The 21,671-nt window shown below is 41.2% G+C and overlaps 1 protein-coding gene across 1 annotated transcript; it reads right to left on the bottom strand.

Moving 5' to 3' along the window:
- Positions 1-827: 827 nt before the first annotated feature.
- Positions 828-20,822, bottom strand: mcm8 (minichromosome maintenance 8 homologous recombination repair factor; the record flags this gene model as incomplete). Its single annotated transcript, XM_080507473.1, is given in 21 exon segments — positions 828-961; positions 2,099-2,288; positions 3,658-3,734; positions 3,813-4,022; positions 4,797-4,883; positions 4,885-5,011; positions 6,169-6,364; positions 7,304-7,384; positions 7,600-7,660; positions 8,410-8,547; positions 9,963-9,993; positions 10,311-10,449; positions 10,528-10,602; positions 12,223-12,368; positions 13,524-13,609; positions 14,582-14,780; positions 16,966-17,063; positions 18,772-18,921; positions 19,618-19,700; positions 20,363-20,428; positions 20,573-20,822. Coding segments are annotated over 21 exon segments (2,583 nt in total). The 3' UTR covers positions 828-868.
- Positions 20,823-21,671: the final 849 nt, after the last annotated feature.

Consider the following 21,671-nt stretch of genomic DNA (forward strand, 5'->3'; position numbering starts at 1 on the left):
AAATTCATCTATTATTAGAACCATGAAATTGTGTGATTTAATTCATATTAATATTAGAAACTATTTTATTTAGAAACTATGTTTGGATTTTTTGATATTTCTTTTCGTTATTATCTCCTTGTAATGTTGCGTGTGTTCCTGTAAAATTGTTCTTCACTGACTAAAATTAAAGAAAAACAACCTGCAGAGGACATTAAAAAAAAAGACTGATATGAAGATTAAGTCTGAAAAAATAAGCATTTAATGTGTGTGCTGTTGTATATAGAACAATATTTATACAAAATATTCACTGTGAAAGTACAAACAATACAAGTAGTATTTAGAACAAAAAAGAATTGCATATACACACACAAACATCAACAAAACAAATATGTCTTGAAATACTTCAAAGAATATCCTATTATTTAATTTTAACAATATATACTTAATAGGATCAATTAGCAGCACTGTTTTTCAGGGGAATTGATCAATTCAGATCAACTAAATATTTACATTTACAACCAAATATAGCGATACAACACAAAAACAAACATTTATTTTAAAGACAGTAGAACTCCAGTTTTACACCCAGGATTTTGATAAAAACACCTTTTGAGTAAACCTATGCACAAACCATATTTTTATATAAAACAAATAGAGCCTCTGGCTGAAATCTGGACTCGAATTTTTTGCTAAATATGTTCAAATATCCTCGGGAGGCTGGTTTCGGCAGCTTGAAGATGTATATCGTCTGAATCTCCTAACGGTTTGGTGGAAATGCTGTGACCAGCAGGACGTCCATGTTCTTTCTCTCACCAGAGAGAAAAGCTGTGGTTTCGTCCCTCCACACTGACCTTTATTGTCGTTTCTTCTCCCGTTGCCTCGTCGCTCAGACGGTCTGCAGCTGGTACAGCTTGGCTCCTTTCTTTAGCAGGAAGCCTTGTTCGTTCAGGGAACTCAGGAGACCTTCGAAGTCCAGCACCTGGAGGGAATCGTTCAAGAACTCAATGACTTAATTAGGGTGGTTTGGAGAAGATGCCAAAGATGATCATAATAATAATAATAATAATAATAATAATAATACAATAACTTTATTTATATAGCCTTTTTAAGGACATTTGTTGCACAAAGTGCTTTTGTGCAAAAAAAACAAACAAACAAAGAGTCAAACAAGACAAGCAATCACTAAACTGATGGAAATTACAGAAAAAAAACAAAAAACAGGCCGAGGCGGCTAAAGAGAGAGCATATAAAAGATAAAAGGGAAATAATTTTGAGTAAAAATCAATCAATGAATAAAAAAAACCATGTAAAACAAACGGTAAGCTTCGGTTAAAAGCGAGTCTATAGAAATGGGTTTCTAGAAGAGAGAACATTTTGAATTTTAACATTAATTTGAACATTTCCTCCTGGTTCTGTAACTCAATGACTTAATTAGGGTGGTTTGGAGAAGACGCTTCATAGTATTTGCCAAAGATGATGATAATAATAATAATAACTTTATTTATATAGCCTCTTTAAGGACATTTGTTGCACAAAGTGCTTTATAGTAAAAACACAAACAAACAAAGAGTCAAACAAGACAAGCAATCAATAAACAGATGGAAATTACAGAAAAAAAAAAAAACCAACAACAGGCGACAAAACACCACAGGCCGAGGCGGCTAAAAAGAGAGAGCATATAAAAGATAAAAGGGAAATAATTTTGATAATTTTGAGTAAAAATCAATCAATGAATAAAAAAAAAACATGTAAAACAAAAGGTAAGCTTCGGTTAAAAGCGAGTCTATAGAAAGAGGTTTCTAGAAGAGAGAACATTTTTAATTTTAACATGAATTTTAACATTTCCTCCTGGTTCTGCATTGGTTTCCTGTTAAAATTGAGTTTTCTCTGTCCTCCACTTCCTCCACTTCCTGCAGCTCGTGTGAATTTGCTGCGTTTTCTCTGTAAAGTGCTTTTTAAATCGGTGCTCGAGAGATAAAATTGGATCACACAACAATGACTTTAGAGCTGGAATCTTAAGACGACACAATCATTAGTTCCTTACTTTTTTTTTTTTTTTTCAAACCGTGAAGATGAAGCTGTTGGACCTGAAATATGAGTGCGACCGTTCCCCCACCTTGACGTTCGCCCCCTCCGCTATCGACCGGAGCGTCTGCAGGTCGAACTGCCTCTGATTGGTCCTCTGGGCGAGCGCGTGCAGGGCGCCGACCAGCCGCTTGGCGGCGCCGCGCTGACTCATGCCAGACCCGTGCTGCGAGCGCTGGAAGTCCAGATTGCCGAGGCCATCTGAGTACGTGTCTGCCAAACTGCAAGGGGAACACGAGGATGAGACGCTAACAAGAAGACGCTCTGCAGAAACTGAGTCACTCAGCAGCAACAGTGCAAAGACGATGGATTTGAGAGAATTAGCTTCCATCCGTGTCGGAAACTGACCCAGAAATAAACGCTCGTCCGACAGACCGAGGATGGAGTTTTAAAGTTACGGCACCTTCTTATCTTACAGACTTGTTCGGGTTTGGGGTACGTTTACATCAGGGGTGGGCAACTCTGGTCCTCGAGGGTCTAGATCAGGGGTGGGCAACCCTGGTCCTCGAGGGTCTAGATCGGGGGTGGGCAACTCTGGTCCTCGAGGGTCTAGGGTCTAGATCAGGGGTGGGCAACCCTGGTCCTCGAGGGTCTAGATCAGGGGGTGGGCAACCCTGGTCCTCGAGGGTCTAGATCAGGGGGTGAGCAACTCTGGTCCTCGAGGGTCGAGATCAGACGGTTGTTTCGCGTTTTATCGCGCCGCGTGACGGTTTTCACGGCAAGGCTGCGGTGTATGGTCGCCGTTTCATCACCTTCGATACGCACATTTTGTCAAATCTTTTTTTTTTGTCAAATCTTTTTTTTTTGTTAAATCTTGTTTTTTGTCAAATCTTGTTTTTTGTCAAATCTTGTTTTTTGTCAAATCCTTTTTTTGTCAAATCTTGTTTTTTTTTGTCAAATCTTGTTTATTGTCAAATCTTGTTTATTGTCAAATCTTGTTTTTTGTCAAATCCTTTTTTTTGTCAAATCTTGTTTTTTGTCAAATCCTTTTTTTTGTCAAATCTTGTTTTTTTTTGTCAAATCTTGTTTTTTTTGTCAAATCTTGTTTATTGTCAAATCTTGTTTTTTGTCAAATCCTTTTTTTTGTCAAATCCTTTTTTTTGTCAAATCTTGTTTTTTTGTCAAATCTTGTTTATTGTCAAATCTTGTTTTTTGTCAAATCCTTTTTTTTGTCAAATCTTGTTTTTTTTTGTCAAATCTTGTTTATTGTCAAATCTTTTTATTTTGTAAATTTTTATTTTGTCAAATCTTTTTATTTTGTCAAATCTTTTTTGTCAAATCTTTTTTTTTTTTTCAAATCTTTTTATTTTGTAAATTTTTTTTTTGTCAAATCTTGTTTATTGTCAAATCTTTTTTTTTGTCAAATCTTTTTTTGTCTTTCTGCTCCTTTTCATTCATATGAAATGCTGTTGTTGCATTGTTTTAAATGAATGAAATAAATAATAAAATTAAATTAAAAAAAAAAGTGTATATATAAAGGTGGGCATCACTCTATTTATAGTTTTTACCCTTTAAAGCACCTTGTGCTGTACTTTATTGCACAAAAACTGCTGCACAAATAAAGTTTGCCCTGACCGACTGATTTTTTACCTGTGCTTCATAATCTCCACCACGTCCTCGGCGTCGCCCTTCGTCGCCGTCTCCCGGAGCTCCAGCTTGGCTCTCGCCTGCACATGGACAACGGTCACCGGCACGCCGACGCTTACAAGAACTCGCTGAAATATGCGCGGGGGGGGGGGCGTCACCTCAGTGAGTCTAATCAAAGACTCCAGCTGCCGCGTGGTGATGGGCGTGGCGTCGGCGGAGTGAGCCTGCGACCTCAGGGTCAAGTAGAAGTCCTGGAGGGTTTGAGCCGCCTCGGGCGACAGCGCCGGCGACACGTACTGACGGGCGTAGCTCACGTACTTCCTCAGCAAGCACGCCGGGATGGCGTCCACGGTCTCGCCTGCGGGGATCTAGAAAGAAGGTGAAGGTGAAGAAAGAGGAAGTGTCTGTTGCTCCTGTTGTGGATATAAATCATCTTTGTTCACTGCAGTGACTTTGACCTAACTGATCCCATGTGGGAGGAAAGTGCTTCACTAGTTTTACCCCATGGAGCGAGATTTGACCAAAAAATAAGATTTGACCAAAAAATAAGATTTGACAAAATAAAAAGATTTGACAAAAAAAAAAGATTTGACAAAATAAAAAGATTTGACAAAATAAAAAGATTTGACAAAAAAAAAAGATTTGACAAAAAAAAAGATTTGACAAAAAAAAAAAGATTTGACAAAAAAAAAAGATTTGACAAAAAAAGATTTGACAAAATAACAAAATTTGACAAAAAAAAAAGATTTGACAAAAAAAAGATTTGACAAAATAAAAAGATTTGACAAAAAAAAAAATTGACAAAATAACAAAATTTGACAAAATAAAAAGATTTGACAAAAAAAAAAATTGACAAAATAACAAAATTTGACAAAAAAAAAAGATTTGACAAAAAAAAAAAGATTTGACAAAAAAAAAAGATTTGACAAAATAAAAGAATTTGACAAAAAAAAAAAAGATTTGCCAAAAAAAAAGATTTGACAAAATATAAAAAATTGACAAAAAAAAGATTTGACCAAAAAAAAGAGAGCGCCGTCGAGACGTACTGACGGGCGTAGCTCACGTACTTCCTCAACAAGCACGCCGGGATGGCGTCCACGGTCTCGCCTGCGGGGATCTATACAACGGACGTCTTTGGGTACCTGTAAGCGCTCGGACAGCGGCATGTCGGCGTGTTCCAGGAGGATGGAGGTCTCCGACGCGGCGCCGGCCCTGGTGACCACGGCGCCGCTGGCCCCCGCCTTTCCCCGTCCGGTTCGCCATGATGTGCTCCGACAGGCGGCGGTCGTGTGACTCGTCGGGGATGTCCAGCAGGAGGAAGACGACGTCGAAGCGCGAGAGCAGAGCCGAGCCCATTCTGCAAAACGGAACAGTGAAGCACGCGTGGGGAACGTTGGGAACGTTGGGAAGAACCAGGGGAAAGAAGCCGTTTGGCCCTCTCAAGATGAAATCGGGCCCCTGAACTAACACCCAATGCGTATTTTACTGGGAAAACACATTCACATTCTAGGTTTGCAACCTGACAGCGTGTGGAAAAGTTCCAGGGGGATCAAGACTTCAGGAAGCCACTGGAATTTGTGTTTAGTTCCTATGATGCCGTCCCGACCTCGTCCCAGCAGAAACAACTAAAAACACTTTTTTCAACGGAAACTAGATGATCTGCATTTCCCGCGGCAAATGCATGATAGTGTGAATGCTGCTGGCAAACTGCAATGCTTTTTGCTGCCTGGTTTAAAGCAAAGGGTTTAAAACAAAGTTGATAAAAGAAAGTTTTAAAAAAGTTGCACAATTTATTGAAAATTGTGCCATTTTTGGAAAATGGCGCAATTTTCCCAAAATTGCACGATTTTCCAAAAAGTTACGCAATTTTCCAAAAATTGCACAATTTCCCAAAAATTGCACGATTTCCAAAAAGTTGAAGTAGTTGAAAAAGTAAAAAAAAGTGTCAAACAGTTGAAAAAGTAGAAAAAAGTTGGAAAAGTAAAAAAAAGTGGAAAAAGTTGAAAAGTTAAAAACGTTTCAAAAAGTTGAATAAGTTTCAAAAAGTTGAAACAGTTGAAAAAGTTGAAAAAGTGTCAGTTGAAAAAGTTACAAGTTGAAAAAGTGTCAAAATGTTGCACAAGTTTCAAAAAGTTGAAACAGCTGCAACAGTTGAAAAAGTTGAACAGTTTAAAAGTTGAATGGTTGAAATCGGTAAAGATTTGAAGAAGTTATAGCGAGGTAAAAAAATGTCTCCATCCGTTAACATTGGAAAAAAGTTGCACAAAAGTTGAAATATTTCAAAAAGTTGACGAGATTTCAAAAAGCTAGAACTTAGCCGGAAAGTGTCAAAAAAGTTGCACGATTTGATATTTGAATGATTACGAACCGGTGAAGATTGGAAGAGTTTAAGCGATTCGAAAAACGTACAGAATAAACCAAATAAAAGATTTGAATCTCAAGAGTGTGACACTAACAGGCAACTTTTAATACTTTCCGTTAAAACTAACATCCCGAGTAACGCTGCCGACTCACTTCAGGTTTTCCGACACGGTCTTGCCTCTGTTGTAATGTCCTCCCACGGGGTTGGCGGCGGCCACCACCGACGCCCGGGCGGGCAGAGAGGAAACGATCCCGGCCTTGGCCAGGCTGACGGACTGCTGCTCCATGGCCTCCAGCAGAGCCTGCTGCTGGCTGCCCAGCTTGTCAAACTCGTCGATGCAGCACATTCCTGGCGGAGAGGGAAGCACCGGGGCGTCGGCGGGTAGCGGCACTCGACACGCGGCGAGAGCGTAGCGCCGTCGGACGAACCGCTAATTGAGCTCAGATCTGGGACGGTTTCTTTTTTGTGAATCTTTTTTTTTTGTCAATTTTTTTTTTGTCAATCTTTTTTTTGTCAAATCTTTTTTTGTCAAATCTTTTTTTTGTCAATTCTTTTTATTTTGTCAATTCCTTTTATTTTGTCAAATCTTTTTTTGTCAATTCTTTTTTTGGTCAATTCTTTTTATTTTGTCAAATCTTTTTTTTGTCAATTCTTTTTATTTTGTCAAATCTTTTTTTTGTCAATTCTTTTTACTGTCAAATCTTTTTTTGTCAATTCTTTTTATTTTGTCAAATCTTTTTTTGTCAATACTTTTTATTTTGTCAATTCTTATTATTTTGTCAAATCTTTTTTGTCAATTCTTTTTATTTTGTCAAATCTTTTTTTGTCAATTCTTTTTATTTTGTCAAATCTTTTTTTTGTCAATTCTTTTTATTTTGTCAATTCTTATTATTTTGACAAATCTTTTTTTGTCAATTATTATTTTATCAAATCTTTTTTGTCAATTCTTTTTATTTTGTCAAATCTTTTTTTGTCAAATTTTTTGGTCAATTCTTTTTATTTTGTCAAATCTTTTTTTTGTCAATTCTTTTTATTTTGTTAAATCTTTTTTTTGTCAATTCTTTTTATTTTGTCAAATCTTTTTTTTTTGTCAATTCTTTTTATTTTGTCAAATCTTTTTATTTTGTCAATTCTTTTTATTTTGTCAAATCTCGCTCCACGGGGTAAAACTAGTGAAGCACTTTCCTCCCACATGGGATCAGTTAGGTCAAAGTCACTGCAGTGAACAAAGATGTTTTATATCCACAACAGGAGCAACAGATACACAGACACTTTCTCTTTCTTCACCTTGGTCCGCCAACACTAAAGCGCCGGCCTCCAGAGCGAAATCTCCCGTTCCTGCATCTCGAGATAAACTCACCGTGAGTCCTGGAACAGACGAGGGGAGCTCCGTCACCAATCCCATCACAAAAGAATGCATTCATTCACCTCGGCTTCATTTCCCCCTGAGCACCGCGGGTTAATTATGGCGGACATTTACAATTTGTGTTTTACCCACAAATCTAAAATAAACCTCAGAGGTTAAAAACCAACATGCACAACACAAGTAATCGCGGCACATATTTGTACTTGGGATCACTTACCAGTGGTGCTGGTGCTATTCCCACAAACATAGATTCCCCTGGGAGCCACATTGCAGACGGCCTGCAACCAGAAGACAAATCGTCACATATTGAGAAATCGGCTACAAGACGATGAATAGAGTAGAGAGTAGAGAGTAGAGAGTAGAGAGTAGAGAGTAGAGAGTAGAGAGTAGAGTAGAACTTTATCTATTCCTCCCCAGGGGGAAACACAAACTTACAACGGCTCAAGGTAAAAGGTGCAGAACTTATCAAATTAAGGAATTAAAATATGTAAACATATAGATAGATAGATAGATAGATACATAGATAGATAGATAGATACATAGATAGATAGATAGATACATAGATAGATAGATAGATACATAGATAGATAGATACATAGATAGCTAGATAGATCGATAGCTAGCTAGCTAGATAGAAAGCTAGCTAGCTAGATAGATAGATAGAAAGCTAGCTAGCTAGCTAGATAGATCGATAGAAAGCTAGCTAGCTAGCTCGATAGATAGATAGATGGATACATAGATGTTCCGTTCTGTGTTTTACTTTATGTCTTACACCCAGATCTATTTATATTTTTATTTTTTACCATTATTTCTATTCTATTGTACTTTATAATATTCGTATGTACCAGATTGCTGCAACAAAACAATTTCCCTTCGGGGATGAATAAAGTAATTATCTATCTATCTATCTATCTATCTATCTATCCATCTATCCAACAGCTGTTGGGATGAATGTCTTCCGGTAGCGTTCTGTTTTACACTAACCGCGCTGCTCAAAGTGTTTCGCTTTGTTTTTTTTTTTAATCACCTGTAGCATCTGACTCTTTCCCAGCCCGGGGTCTCCCACGATCAGGATGTGAGGGTCCCCCCTCACCGGGACGCTGTTCTTGTCCGTGTGCTTCTGCCGGCCCCCGAACAGGGCGAGGGCGAGGGCGGCCTTCACCATCTGCAGACACCACATCACCACGTTAGGGGGGGACTTTAACGCCTCTTCTAAAGAGACCTGAAGACGACGGCACCTGTGAGTGACAGCTGAATTCAACCCAATCACAGTTGGGGGGTTATGGGGTTGGGGGGGAGGGAGGGGGGGGAATCACAGTTGGGGGGGTATGGGGTTGGGGGGAGGGCGAGGGGGGATTAAAGTTGGGGGGTATGGGGGTTGGGGGGAATCACAGTTGGGGGGTATGGGGTTGGGGGAGGGCATCACAGTTGGGGGGGTATGGGGTTGGGGGGAGGGAGGGGGGGAATCACAGTTGGGGGGCATGGGGTTGGGGAGGGAGGGGGGGTATGGGGTTGGGGGGAATCACAGTTGGGGGGTATGGGGTTGGGGGAGGGCATCACAGTTGGGGGGGTATGGGGTTGGGGGGAGGGAGGGGGGAATCACAGTTGGGGGGCATGGGGTTGGGGAGGGAGGGGGGGTATGGGGTTGGGGGGAATCACAGTTGGGGGGTATGGGGTTGGGGGGAGGGCATCACAGTTGGGGGGGTATGGGGTTGTGGGGAGGGAGGGGGGAATCACAGTTGGGGGGGTATGGGGTTGGGGAGGGAGGGGGTAATCACAGTTGGGGGGATATGGGGTTGGGGGGGAGGGAGGGGGGGTATGGGGTTGGGGGGAGGGAGGGGGTAATCACAGTTGGGGGGGTATGGGGTTGGGGAGGGAGGGGGTAATCACAGTTGGGGGGTATGGGGTTGGGGAGGGAGGGGGTAATCACAGTTGGGGGGATATGGGGTTGGGGGGGAGGGAGGGGGGGGTATGGGGTTGGGGGGAATCACAGTTGGGGGGGTATGGGGTTGGGGGGGAGGGAGGGTATGGGGTTGGGGGGAGGGAATCACAGTTGGGGGGGTATGGGGTTGGGGGGGAGGGAGGGGGGGTATGGGGTTGGGGGGAATCACAGTTGGGAGGTATGGGGTTGGGGGGAGGGCATCACAGTTGGGGGGGTATGGGGTTGGGGGGAGGGAGGGGGTAATCACAGTTGGGAGGTATGGGGTTGGGGGGGAGGGCATCACAGTTGGGGGGGTATGGGGTTGGGGGGGAGGGAGGGGGTAATCACAGTTGGGGGGGTATGGGGTTGGGGGGAGGGTGGGGGGGGGTGGGGTTGGGGGGAATCACAGTTGGGGGGTATGGGGTTGGGGGAGGGTATCACAGTTGGGGGGGTATGGGGTTGGGATCACAGTTGGGGGGTATGGGGTTGGGGGGGAGGGAGGGGGGGAATCACAGTTGGGGGGTATGGGGGTTGGGGGGAGGGGGGGGGAGGTATGGGGTTGGGGGGGAGGGAATCACAGTTGGGGGGTAACATTTTGCAAGCTGTAGTACAAATGTGGATATTTTCCACCAAGCCTTGCTTCAAAGCGCCAAACTCACCAGATGGCCGTAGATGACGGGACACAAGGAGCTGTGAGGAGAGAGAGCAGATGTCAGCGACGCGTCACCCTGGTCAGAACCCAACAAACGCTCGCGTCCCGGAGAAATAACTACAATTGACAATATCTCTGGAATCATTTCAGTCGCTCAATCTGAAAGCGCGGCACCACAGTTCCATTTATTTATTTATGTACACGCTGCTAAAAAAGCTGCTCAGGGGGGGAACGGGACTGGAGCGACAACATGTATTCCCGTCGTGAGATTTGCTTGGTGTTTCTGTGCGCGGATGTACGCTAGCATTAGCGTGTCGACAACCCTCCGCCGCCACGCCGGTGGCGCCGCACTCACTGCACGACGAGCCGCAGCAGGCCGGGCTGCGACTGGATCTCCCGGATGGCGTACAGCTCCTTCAGACTGAACTCCTCCCCCGCCGGTCGATCCTCCGACGTCCCCCGCGACCCCTGACCTCCCGACTTGGACTGATGGCCTGGAACATTGGGGGGGGGGGGGGGGGTCAAAGTGTCCGACGTCCTTCGGGTGCAAGTGTAAAAACGTGCGGTCGGACCTTTGGTGTTGCTGACGGAAGTGGCGTCGATGTAGAGGAGGAACATGCACTGATCCTTGTTTCCTTTGGAACTTCCTGTTTGGGGAGAACGCGAGTGAGACGAAGACGACAGACTGAACAGTTTCTAGTTCCTTAGAACTGCAGGCTGCAGCTGGCGACGCCTGGAATCCATCTGGTAATCCAGGGGTGTCCAACATGAGGCCCGGGGGCCAGAAGCGGCCCGCCAGAGGATCTAATCCGGCCGCCATGGGATTTTTTTTTTTTTAAGTATAAATATGAAAACTGACAGAAGCTGATCTAAAAACACTCGATTGGCAAAAATGACATTCAAAACCGCCCTTGGTCAGAATTAACAAGACGGCCGTTGCTGGGCTAATCCCCCGCCGGAGGGCTTTATATTTTCTCACAAAGCCAGCTCTAAGGCAGCACACTTGGTACACTAGAGGGTGTTCCATGGGTCCTAGTAGATCATTATGTAGAATCTGAAAGGTCTTCTTCATAAGCTATGTCAAAATACGTCTCCAGAGCCCAAAAGGTGTTTTTATGCACTTAGTGACCCTGTGACCTGATATGCAAACTAGGTCATGGTCACCATGGTGCCCCTTCTCCCCAGGTGGAGTGTCCATGTGTGAAGTTTGGTGACTGTGGGCCCAGGAACTGCTGAGAAATGAGGAGAAATGTTTATATGAAAATACATGTATTGTGCAACCATGACGAGCAAACTTCAGACCCTACCAATCTTCAAGGTCAAGGTCAAGGTCAGGTCACTTGGTATGCTGGAGGGTGTCCCCAGAGTACTAGTAGGTGTGTATAACATTTCAGAGCCCTAGCTCAAAAACCTAGGCCTCCAGAGCCCAAAATGTGTTTTTAAGCACTTCGTGACCCTGTGACCTACTTAATATGCAAATTAGGTCAAGGTCACCATAGTATCCCTTCCCCCTCTGAGATGTATCCACATGTGAAGTTTGGTCACTGTGGGCCCAGGGGTTGCCGAGATATAGGTAGAAACGTTCGAACGGACGGACGTACGGACGTACGGAGACTGTTTCGGGGCCTATCGGCTACGGCAGGGGATAATTAATGCATCTGTGGAGGTCACATGACGCAACACCTTTCACAATAAAACAATGAGTCCAACTTGTGTGAAGTGACACTTTAGACACGTAAACTCAAAACAATTTCCAGATGATGACAAATTGTTTTAATCCCGAATAAAAATAAATTTTACCACTCTTTGTAGTGGGACTGCGCTCTGGGTGGCTTTGCCTCCTTACGTCCCTCTCTGGGTGGCCTTGCCTCCTTACGTCCCTACGACCATCATTTAAAACTACTTAACAATAAACGGAGCTACACTTTGACTGTTTTACTCTGAAAGACCCCCCCAAAAAAACCAGTCGACTCGTCTTACTGATATTTTCCATTTCGTTAGCGGAGAAATTAGACCGTCTCTAATTCCAACTGTCTGGGTCGAACCTGGAAAACCTTTCATATTGGATGTTAAAAGCGTATGTTTACCTGGACCTGATTACATATGTAGACGTACCGGTTTAATGTAAATCTGTAAACACGTTCTCTGTCCTTATGGTTCAGGACCGGTCAAGTACTAGTTATGGTAGTTATGGTAGTTAAGGCCAAAGCCAGAGGAAGCCTCCGGGAAGTCAATGTATAATATTCCCGAGGTTGATGCGTGCGTACCGTCATTCATGACCCTCACGATCCCCGTGACAGTGACGGTGTCTCCCGGGACGCAGCTGTCACAAAGGTCAGAGGTCAGGTGACACTCCACGGCGCGTGGGATTCGCCCAGTCTCCCGCTGCTCGCCGCCCATCAGCTCCTGCACCCTGTGGGAGTGTGAAGATAAATTAATTCAAAAAAATAGATAAATAAAGAGGATGTATAAAAAAAAATCATCTCGAGTGGTTGGGACTGGTAAAACAGAGCGATAATAACTTTAAAATGCAAACTTCAAAAAGGTTTTCTTTGTCGTGGCGCAAAGTATACGTGATAAAAACGTCTATATAGTCACAAAACCCAAAAAATAACATCGAATCTCAACACAAAGTCAATTTTAATGAAATCTTCTGGTGCAAAATACAATTAAATGTGAAAAAAAATCAAATCAACCCAAACCAAAGACCATTTTCAGGCCGCTGCTTGCAGCATTTAGGAACGAAATGAAGAGAACAGGCCTTGAAAGTCAATAAGGGGCGATAACAGACCCACACCAGCGAGGTATTTGTACAAATACCCAGAAAAAAAATCGACAAAACTAATATCCAAAAGCAGGCGACTTTAAACTACATGTTTACATCCTGTGAAACGCGTCTGAGGAAAACATTGTTTGGAATGCAGGAGCGTCACGCCGCAGTATTTAAACTGTGGAGCCGCCGACTCACTGCTCCTTCGAGATTCTTTATCATTGTATAATGAGATTTAAAAAAAAAGCTAAAACCGGACGCACGACTAAGCGGAGTGCAAAGCCAGCGTTCACTGTGAAATATAAATATATCAAATTGACTGTCCTGCTATTCTGCTATTTGTTCTGTCAATTATCAAAATCATGGTTTTTTTTTCTTCTTTTCTTTTTTTTTGTTCTTTGTTATATGTCCTTTTGTTTTTGCTTTTGTTATCATTGTTGGGATTATTTGGGTTTTTGCTCTGTTCTTGCTCAGGCTGGTTTAATCTCCCGGCAGTTGGAAAATATTTGGATCAGTGATTACTGTATTAAAAAAATAAAATAAAATATATATATATGTAGCACTAACAAGGGTATTGGGCTTTTCTATTTTCTCTATAAAAGCACATTGGAACGACTGTAATGTATTTAAAAAATGTCTTTTTTTAATTAAAAAAAAAAGAGAATTGACAGTCCTGTAGTTTTTTGGTTTTTTTTTTTTTTGGCTAAATTCACGTGGACAGTTTTGTTCACGTTACAACTCGGCTCTTCGCCGTCGACTGACGAATCGCTCACACAGATGTAAAGAGAGAGAACTTACTTAATGATCTGCCAGTCGACGGTGTGAGTTAAAGGAGAATTGCGCACCGGGAGGAAGGAACGACTGCGGCACTCGGGCTGGAAGCACTGGGAGAGAAAACACCGTTCAGGTAGAGATCAAACAATGAAGCCAACAATTAACGTGAACGGATTTCCGCATATATAAAAAAAGCGGGATGGGCGAGACGTTCCCGAACCTTAACCCAGGGGCGTCAAACTCATTTCAGCTGAGGGGCCACATCAACCTGATCTGACCTCTGGAGGCCCAACAAGTCAAACAGAACATTAAACTGCAGATATGGACAAATGCAAAGTCTTTCCTTCTTTTGATCCTTTTGTAACTGCAAGGATTTGTCTATTCTGAAATTTACATATTAAAGGAAATTAAAGGGAAAAAAACCAACCCTCAGTCACCTGTATCTGGAAATCCTATTTTTATTCAGGATTAGAACAATTTGTCATCATCTGGAAATTGTTTTGAGTTTACGTGTCTAAAGTATCACTTCACATAAGTTGGACTCATTGTTTTATTTTGAAAGGCGTTGCGTCATGTGACCTCCACAGACGCATTAATGTCGGGGGTCAAATTCTGACCAAAGGGTGGTTTTCAATGTCATTTTTGACAATCTGGTGTTTTTAGATCAGCTTCTGTTGGTTTTCATTTTTTCATTTTCAGTTTTCATACTTAAAAAAAAAATCCCCTGGCGGCCGGATGAGATCCTCTGGCGGGCCGTTCTGGCCCCCGGGCCGCATGTTGGACACCCCTGCCCTAACCCCTTGCTTTTATCAGCTCCAGTCGTCCAGTCTGGAGCTGATCAAAGTAAATAATTAGTCGTAAGTCGTCAACCAGCAGTGAAGAAGGTTTTGTGTGTCGTGTCCATCCTGGCATGGTCTTCCTGTGGGACTGTCAAAATAAAACGCGTGCGGCTCTCTGGGTGTCGCGTTCAGTGTGGGGAAACGGGACCAAATGGCTCTCTGAGCCTTTAAAGGTCGCCGACCCCCTGGGCTTATACAAACAAAACTAGATTTGCTTTTGGACTTGACGTTCCCGCCGCGCACCTTGGCCGGCGCGGCGTACTTCCCGTGCTGCAGCGGCAGCGACGTGGCGCCCGAGCAGCCCTGACACCTGAAGGCCATGCGGGTGCACTGCGGCCGGATGCTGCTGACGCGGATCACCGTTCCCTTCACGCACACCAGCCGGCCGAACACGTTGGCCCGCAGCGTCCTCAGCGCCGTCAGCGGCTCGTAGTTGTACAGCCTGGAGGGGGGACGGGGGGGTATTCAATTAAATTAAAAGTCACCGAGGTCGACGGGGTTCTATTTGTGCCAAAATTCTGAGCGAGCGATGGGAAAATTTGAGTGCAAAAAAATGTATTGTGCAAGTGCAGTAACAGCATTTTGAGGCAATATTTAAATTGCGCAAAGACAAACTTGACATTGCGCGCTCAAAAATAATTTCTGCGCTCAGATCCTTCCTCTGCGCTCAACCTCTCTCTCTCTCTCTCTCTTTCGCTCGCTCGCTCAAATCTCTCCACCTCCGCTCAAGTTCTGCTGTGCGCTACCTCAAAATGTCCAAAGCCCAAATGTGACAGACACGGTTGTCCACCAGTCACAGAAATTGGGGGCGGGCGTTGAATTCTGATTGGTTACTTCGGATTCTGGAAGTGCCTCATAACCAACGAAGAAGAAGAAGAAGAAGAAGAAGAAGAAGAGGGGAAAAACAAACTGCGGGGGAAAACATGTTGTAATCCAGGATCATTATCTTTAGTTTTCCTTATTTCTGTTTTCCCTCGCAGTTTGTTTTTCCCTCTTCTTCTTCGTTGGTTATGAGGCACTTCCAGAATCCGAAGTAACCAATCAGAATTCAACGCCCGCCCCAAATTTCTGTGATTGGTGGACACCCGTGTCTGTCACATTTGGGCTTTGGACATTTTGAGCGAGCGCACAGCAGGACTTGAGCGGACGTGGAGAGATTTGAGCGAGCGAGCGAGAGAGAGAGAGAGCGAGAGAGAGAAAGAGAGAGAGGTTGAGCGCAGAGGAAGAATCTGAGCGCGGGAATGATTTTTGAGCAATCTCAAGTTTGTCTTTGCGCAATTTAAATATTTCCTCAAAACGCTGTTAGTGCGCTGCACAATAAATTTTTTTGCGCTCAAATTTTCCCATCGCTCGCTCAGAATTTTGGCACAAATAGAACCCCGTAGAGGTCCAGTTATTCACATTTCCTCCCAGTAAAAGGTCCAAACCGAGGTCCAGCTTGTGTCTTATAGCCCCCCCCCCCCCCCCCCATGTCCACATTTTCATATGGTTCGTTTAAAAAATTTTTTATTGTCAGTTTTAAATGCAGGAAAAGTTGAACCGAGTGCATAGCGAGCTCTTTTACCGTCAATAAATGTACCAGGCAAATAAATTTTGCTTTTATTTCAGATGAAAGAGAACGGGAACCGTAGAATAAGATACATAAAAAAAGTGCAAACAGAGCCAAACAAGCCATCTTTCTTTTAAATTAAACAAGTCCTCGCCTAAAAAAAATGAAGGCCAACTTTTCAAGTAAAAAAAAAATTACAGCTTCAGAAAACAATAAATAAAAAGAGGCTCTGTAAGGGGAAAAAAAAAAGCAAACTCACTATTGAACAGCATCTTTTCTCATTTAATTATTCTGTTTAACTCAATGAGAGAAATGGGAATGTGGCTGCCCTGCCAGTAACTTCCATCTGGAGTCAGTGCCGTTTCTTTGTAGTTTCTTAATGTGTTTGTAGTTTTTTTTTTTTTTTAAACATGTTTATTTGTCAAGCACATTGATTGTACACACAGGTGACAGAAAACAAGGGTAGTTACTCTTGCTTGTTTTTGATTCCCCCCTCTCAATAATAAAAGGAAGAAAGAAAAAAAAAAAAAAAAAAAAAAAAAAGGAATGCACCTTCTTTCACACACACACATTACACACTAAAATAATAATAAAAAAAAAAGATAGGTATCTACACATACACACGCAACATGAAAGGTTACAAAAATTATAATTAAATAGTTACCAAAATGTAAAAAAAAAAAAAAATAATGTAAAAAATATATAAATAAATAATAATAATAATAATTACACACACACATACAAACATATGTGTTATGAAGTAAAGGAAAGAACATAGAAAGAGTAGTAAAAAGCAAAGACAAAAGGAAAAATGAATAAAATAATAATAATAACAAATAATACAAGAAATATAAAAAGAAAAAGCAAACAAAAAAACCTAGTGGTATTAGATTTAGTGTTTGTAGTTTTTTATCTGTTTTTATTTTTATTTTATACTTATTTAGTGTTGGACGGTTTAGTTTTGTTCTTATGTGCAGTATGTGAAGCACTTTGGAAACGCTTCGTTGTTAAAATGTGCTACATAAACAAAGTGGATTGGATATGAAGATCTTCATTAGTCATTGATTCGGTCCTTTACCTGGCGCTGATGTGGGGGATGTTGACGATGGGCGTGGAGACGGGCAGCTCCTCGTCCTGGAGCTCGGCAGCTTGTTTCTCCAAATCGACAGTCAACACCTGAAACGCACACAGTCATGCATTCTGATTTATTTATTTTTTTTCTTCTTCTTTTAATTTGACAGGAAAAGGAAACTAATAAAATTGATGAAATCATGCAAATAATGACACGGGGATATAATAGTAGCCTAAAATCAGTCGTCTCAAAACTCAATGAAGAATCGCTTAAAGTTGAGGAGCCACATCAACCTGATCGGACCTCTGGAGGCCCAACAAGTCAAACATCACATTAAACTGCAGATCTGGACAAATGCAAAGTCTTTCCTTCTTTTGATTCTTTTGTAACTGCAAGAATTTGCCAGTCTATTCTGAAATATACATATTAAAGGAAATCAGATATTATTATATTTGCAAAAAAAAACCTCAGTCACCTGTATCTGGATATCCTATTTTTATTCAGGATTAAAACAATTTGTCATCATCTGGAAATTGTTTGGAGTTTACGTGTCTAAAGTATCACTTCACATAAATTAGACGCCTTTATTGTGAAAGGGGTTGCGTCATGTGACCTCCACAGATTGCATTAATGTCGGGGGTCAAATTCTGACCAAGGGCGGTTTTGAATGTCATTTTTGACAATCTGGTGTTTTTAGATCAGCGTCTGTCAGTTTTCATTTTTTATATATAAAAAAAAAAAAAAAAAAAAAAAAATACCATCTCATTTTTATACTTTAAAAAAAAAACACATGGCGGCCGGATTAGATCCTCTGGCGGGCCGCTTCTGGCCCCCGGGCCGCATGTTGGACACCCCTGGCTATATATATATATATATATGTCTTTTTTTCTTAATATTGTGACTTTAAAGGGTTAAGTTTCACATTACAAAACCCAAACAGCACTAAAGCATCAAACGAAACCCCAGAAAGAGGATTGACTTTAGTGTTGTGTTTTATTTTCACTTCTGGTGAAAGAAACTCGTACACAACAAGTAACACGAGTCAAAATGTATGAATGAATGAATGACTGAATGAATGTTATCATAAATAAAGAAAGCTGAGTTGTTGCCCCGAGTTGTTGTACTCATCTGCAGTACTACACTTGTATTTTCTTTTCCCTTAGTGGAAGTAAATTTGCTTATTTATGGATTTAAAACAATGCTGTGATAAAATAAAATTAAATAAAATGCATTATCGTGATTATTCATTAATGCTGTAATCCAAATATCTGTGAACTAAGTGTTGCGGAGCTTTTATAAACAGAATGGTTAAATACGTCCACCCCCCCCCCCCCCCCCCCCCATCATAGTTTAATTTCCTTGTATTTAATCTTACCGTATATTTTGCTCCCCTTAGAACTTATTATACTTTATTATAGTTTGTGATTTTTATATTTTTTAGTCCTATTTTATTTGATTTACTTATTATTACTTTTTACTGTAAATACTTTTGTCCCTTAGAGTTCTTGATATTCATTGTATATAAAATTCCTCTATTCTTATTTAACTGTTTGCACATTTCTTGTTTCCTACTCATGAGTGTCAATAAGAGCAGAATGTAACAAGTACATTTCTCCTTTGTGAGATCAATAAAGGCTTATCTTATCTTATCTTATCTTAAAAATCAACACGCAAAGTGAATGAAGTCATTAAAAAGCGTTATTTGCTGGATTTGTTCTGGCCTCCTTCACACTAAAATAGATTCCGGCTGCAGGTTTTCCTGATTGCGAGCCTCGGTGACTGAAGTGGCACGTGTTGTGTTTTTTTGCCCACCTGGTGAATGGCCGCTCCCAGACAGCTGAACATCGCCTCCGGCTGCTCCCTCAACTCCGTCACTACGTCGGGGAGCTTCTCGCTCACCGTCCTGTCGGACACCAGGTCTGCGTAATCCACCAGGACGCTGCCCTGACGCTCGATCTCGTCCTGCTTCCACCACACAGAAACATTATTATCATCAATAATAAACATTTACAATTGTTTGATTGTGGCCTGTTGAATCTGCTTCATTCCTCAATGATTCTCCCATATTTCACTTATTGTGCTGAAGTCTGGGGTCATACTTCTACCAGCACCAATTAGAATCCTCAGTAAGAAAGGTTATTGAACACAGCAATCCTTTATTTATTGAAAATAAACTTCTTAAAGTTAAGGACCTTGTCGACGTAAAAATGTTGATTATTATGTGGAAAGCAAAGCAATAATAAAATTGCCAAACGACGTTCAAAGTCATTTTTGCCAGAGGAGAAAATGTAATTTTGCACGACGTCGTTGAAACAGAAACGTCTGTTTATGGAGTAAAACTGTGGAACTCTTTTAAGTGCGGAATTTAAATGTTGTTCAAGAGTTTACAGATTTAAGAAAATGTACAGAGAGAAAATTCTGAGAGACGATGAAATTTTTTAAAAAATAGTTGACTATAACTGTAGAACTGTTTTTGTTTACGATTTGTGACCCGGTGAGGAGTCGGGGTGGAATAACGGGGAATCCAATTGATTTGATTTGTCGTAAAGTTGCTAATAGGAACAGAAAACACAAGATGAATCTTCTCTCTGTTCCTTTTTGTTCATGTATGGATGACAAATATGTATAATAAGGACGTGCAGGTATGTCGTGAGCGACCTTGTCATACAGATGAATCCTGGAGGTGAAATATTCCTCGAACACTTTGATCTTTTCCACGCTGGGCGAGCTCTGGACGAAGCCTGGGAATACAAAATGCACTAATCAATCTCACATCTCACATTTTCCTCACGAGTCGTCGGTGCGGGCGACTCTCACATACGCCTATATGTCGACGACGTCGTGATTTATCCGGCAGCCAACCTGCTCGTTCAGTCTCTGGTTAGTTTTAAACGCAAACTAAAATGAGAATGAGTCAAGCGACAAGTATCTCCATATCCGTAAACTCACATTTGAAGCTTTGTATAAATGTTCTGCTCGTTCTTTACAGGAACAAATCCTCCTTTACTCGTACCGACGAACAATTTCTGGTTGAAATGACGGTTCTCTAATCCAGTGTTTTTCAACCACTGATGTTTCCTCCAGATCTCGTCATGTGTGTCGTGGGAAATTATCCAATTTTACATTTTTTCTAAAAAAACATTTGCTCTCACAGCCGACAGTGTGTTGCAGAGCAATCATGTATAAATACTCTTCACCACTAGATGGCAAAATAGAAAATGCAAATAACATTCTTATTATTATTATTATCAAAAATAAAATAAAATAAAATAAAATAAAATAAAATAAAATAAAATAAAATAAAATAAAATAAAATAAAATAAAATAATTTTTTAAAAATAAAATAAAATAAAATCAAAATAAAAATAAAATCAAAATCAATTAAATAAAACTGTTCACATACCCTCTGTGAAGTACAGGGCCCATCCTTTGTATGGACACAGCAGATTTAGAGTGGCCTGATGCGGGACTGAAAAGAAACAACGAATATAAACAATAAACAATTGTTTTTGTGGATCCTGAGCCTGAAATAAAGCTATCGATCTACCTATCTATCTATCTATCAACATAATCAGATATTTATTGTCTCATAAACAAACGACAGGAAACTCACCTCTTTGGGAGCTTGGATTTCCAGCTCCTCTTCCACTAAAACCACCCCCACCTCTCCATCCACCACCTGAACCTCCTCCTCCTCCTCTTCCTCCTCCTCTCCATGGTCGACTCCTCCATCCACCTCCTCCTCTCCATCCACCTCTTCCTCCTCCTCTCCATCCACCAGCTGAACCTCCTGCACCTCCTCCTCCTCTCCATCCTCTATTACCGCCCCTCCACGAACCTCTTCCTGGATTATCGCCACTCATTTCTAAAAAAAAAACAAAACAAAAAAGAAAGTAGGAAGATAATTAATAGAACGTTTTCAACAAAGGTCGTCAAACATTAAATCTTTTTTTCACGGCTTTACTGATGATCTGAATGAATTTAACCAGTGAAATACATTCCTGTGTGGACATGCTTTCTAAATAAAAAAATGGTGATAATATAGTATATTTACAAGGCAGAAATGCCAAAAGACGATAGTACACGATATCAGATTGTGAATACACATGATAGGATGATATAAAATACAAATACACACAAATAATGTATATACAGTGCAGAATAAATGAAGGCTAACACAAGAACAAACTATAAAAATCTATTTGCACAACGAATTAATTCAGACGGGGTTTATAATAAAGGAAAAAAAACTGTTCCATTAAAACCTGTAATTAATAAATCAACATAAAGTTTGGACGAACAGTCGATACTGTAATTACTAATACTAACCATTAAAGCTGGACAAATCCAGAGAAGATACCATATTAAAACACTTTCATGCAGGATAAGTTAGTTAAATTAAGTTGTTTTAATGTTTTTTAACGAGCACAAGTTAGCTAGTCGTCTCCCACCAGCAGTCACTGCATGTTTACAATCAGTATTTAATAATAATAAAACTCATTGGCAGCGAGAGCAGAATGACACACGTTCCTTTGCCGACTGGTTAAAACTCATCAAACGACGTGACGTTTGGAAAAAGTCCACAATAAATGAGTAAAATGACCAAAATCGACTCACTTTCCGTTGTTTACAGGAGCTGTTGAACTTCCCTCCACAGGAAAACAACCTTCTTCTGCAGTTCCGTTCAGCAGCTCAGGCGCCAATGCAATTGC

The sequence above is a fragment of the Blennius ocellaris genome, assembly GCF_963422515.1.
Source record: "Blennius ocellaris genome assembly, chromosome: 13".
In the NCBI taxonomy this organism is placed as follows: Eukaryota; Metazoa; Chordata; class Actinopteri; order Blenniiformes; family Blenniidae; genus Blennius; species Blennius ocellaris.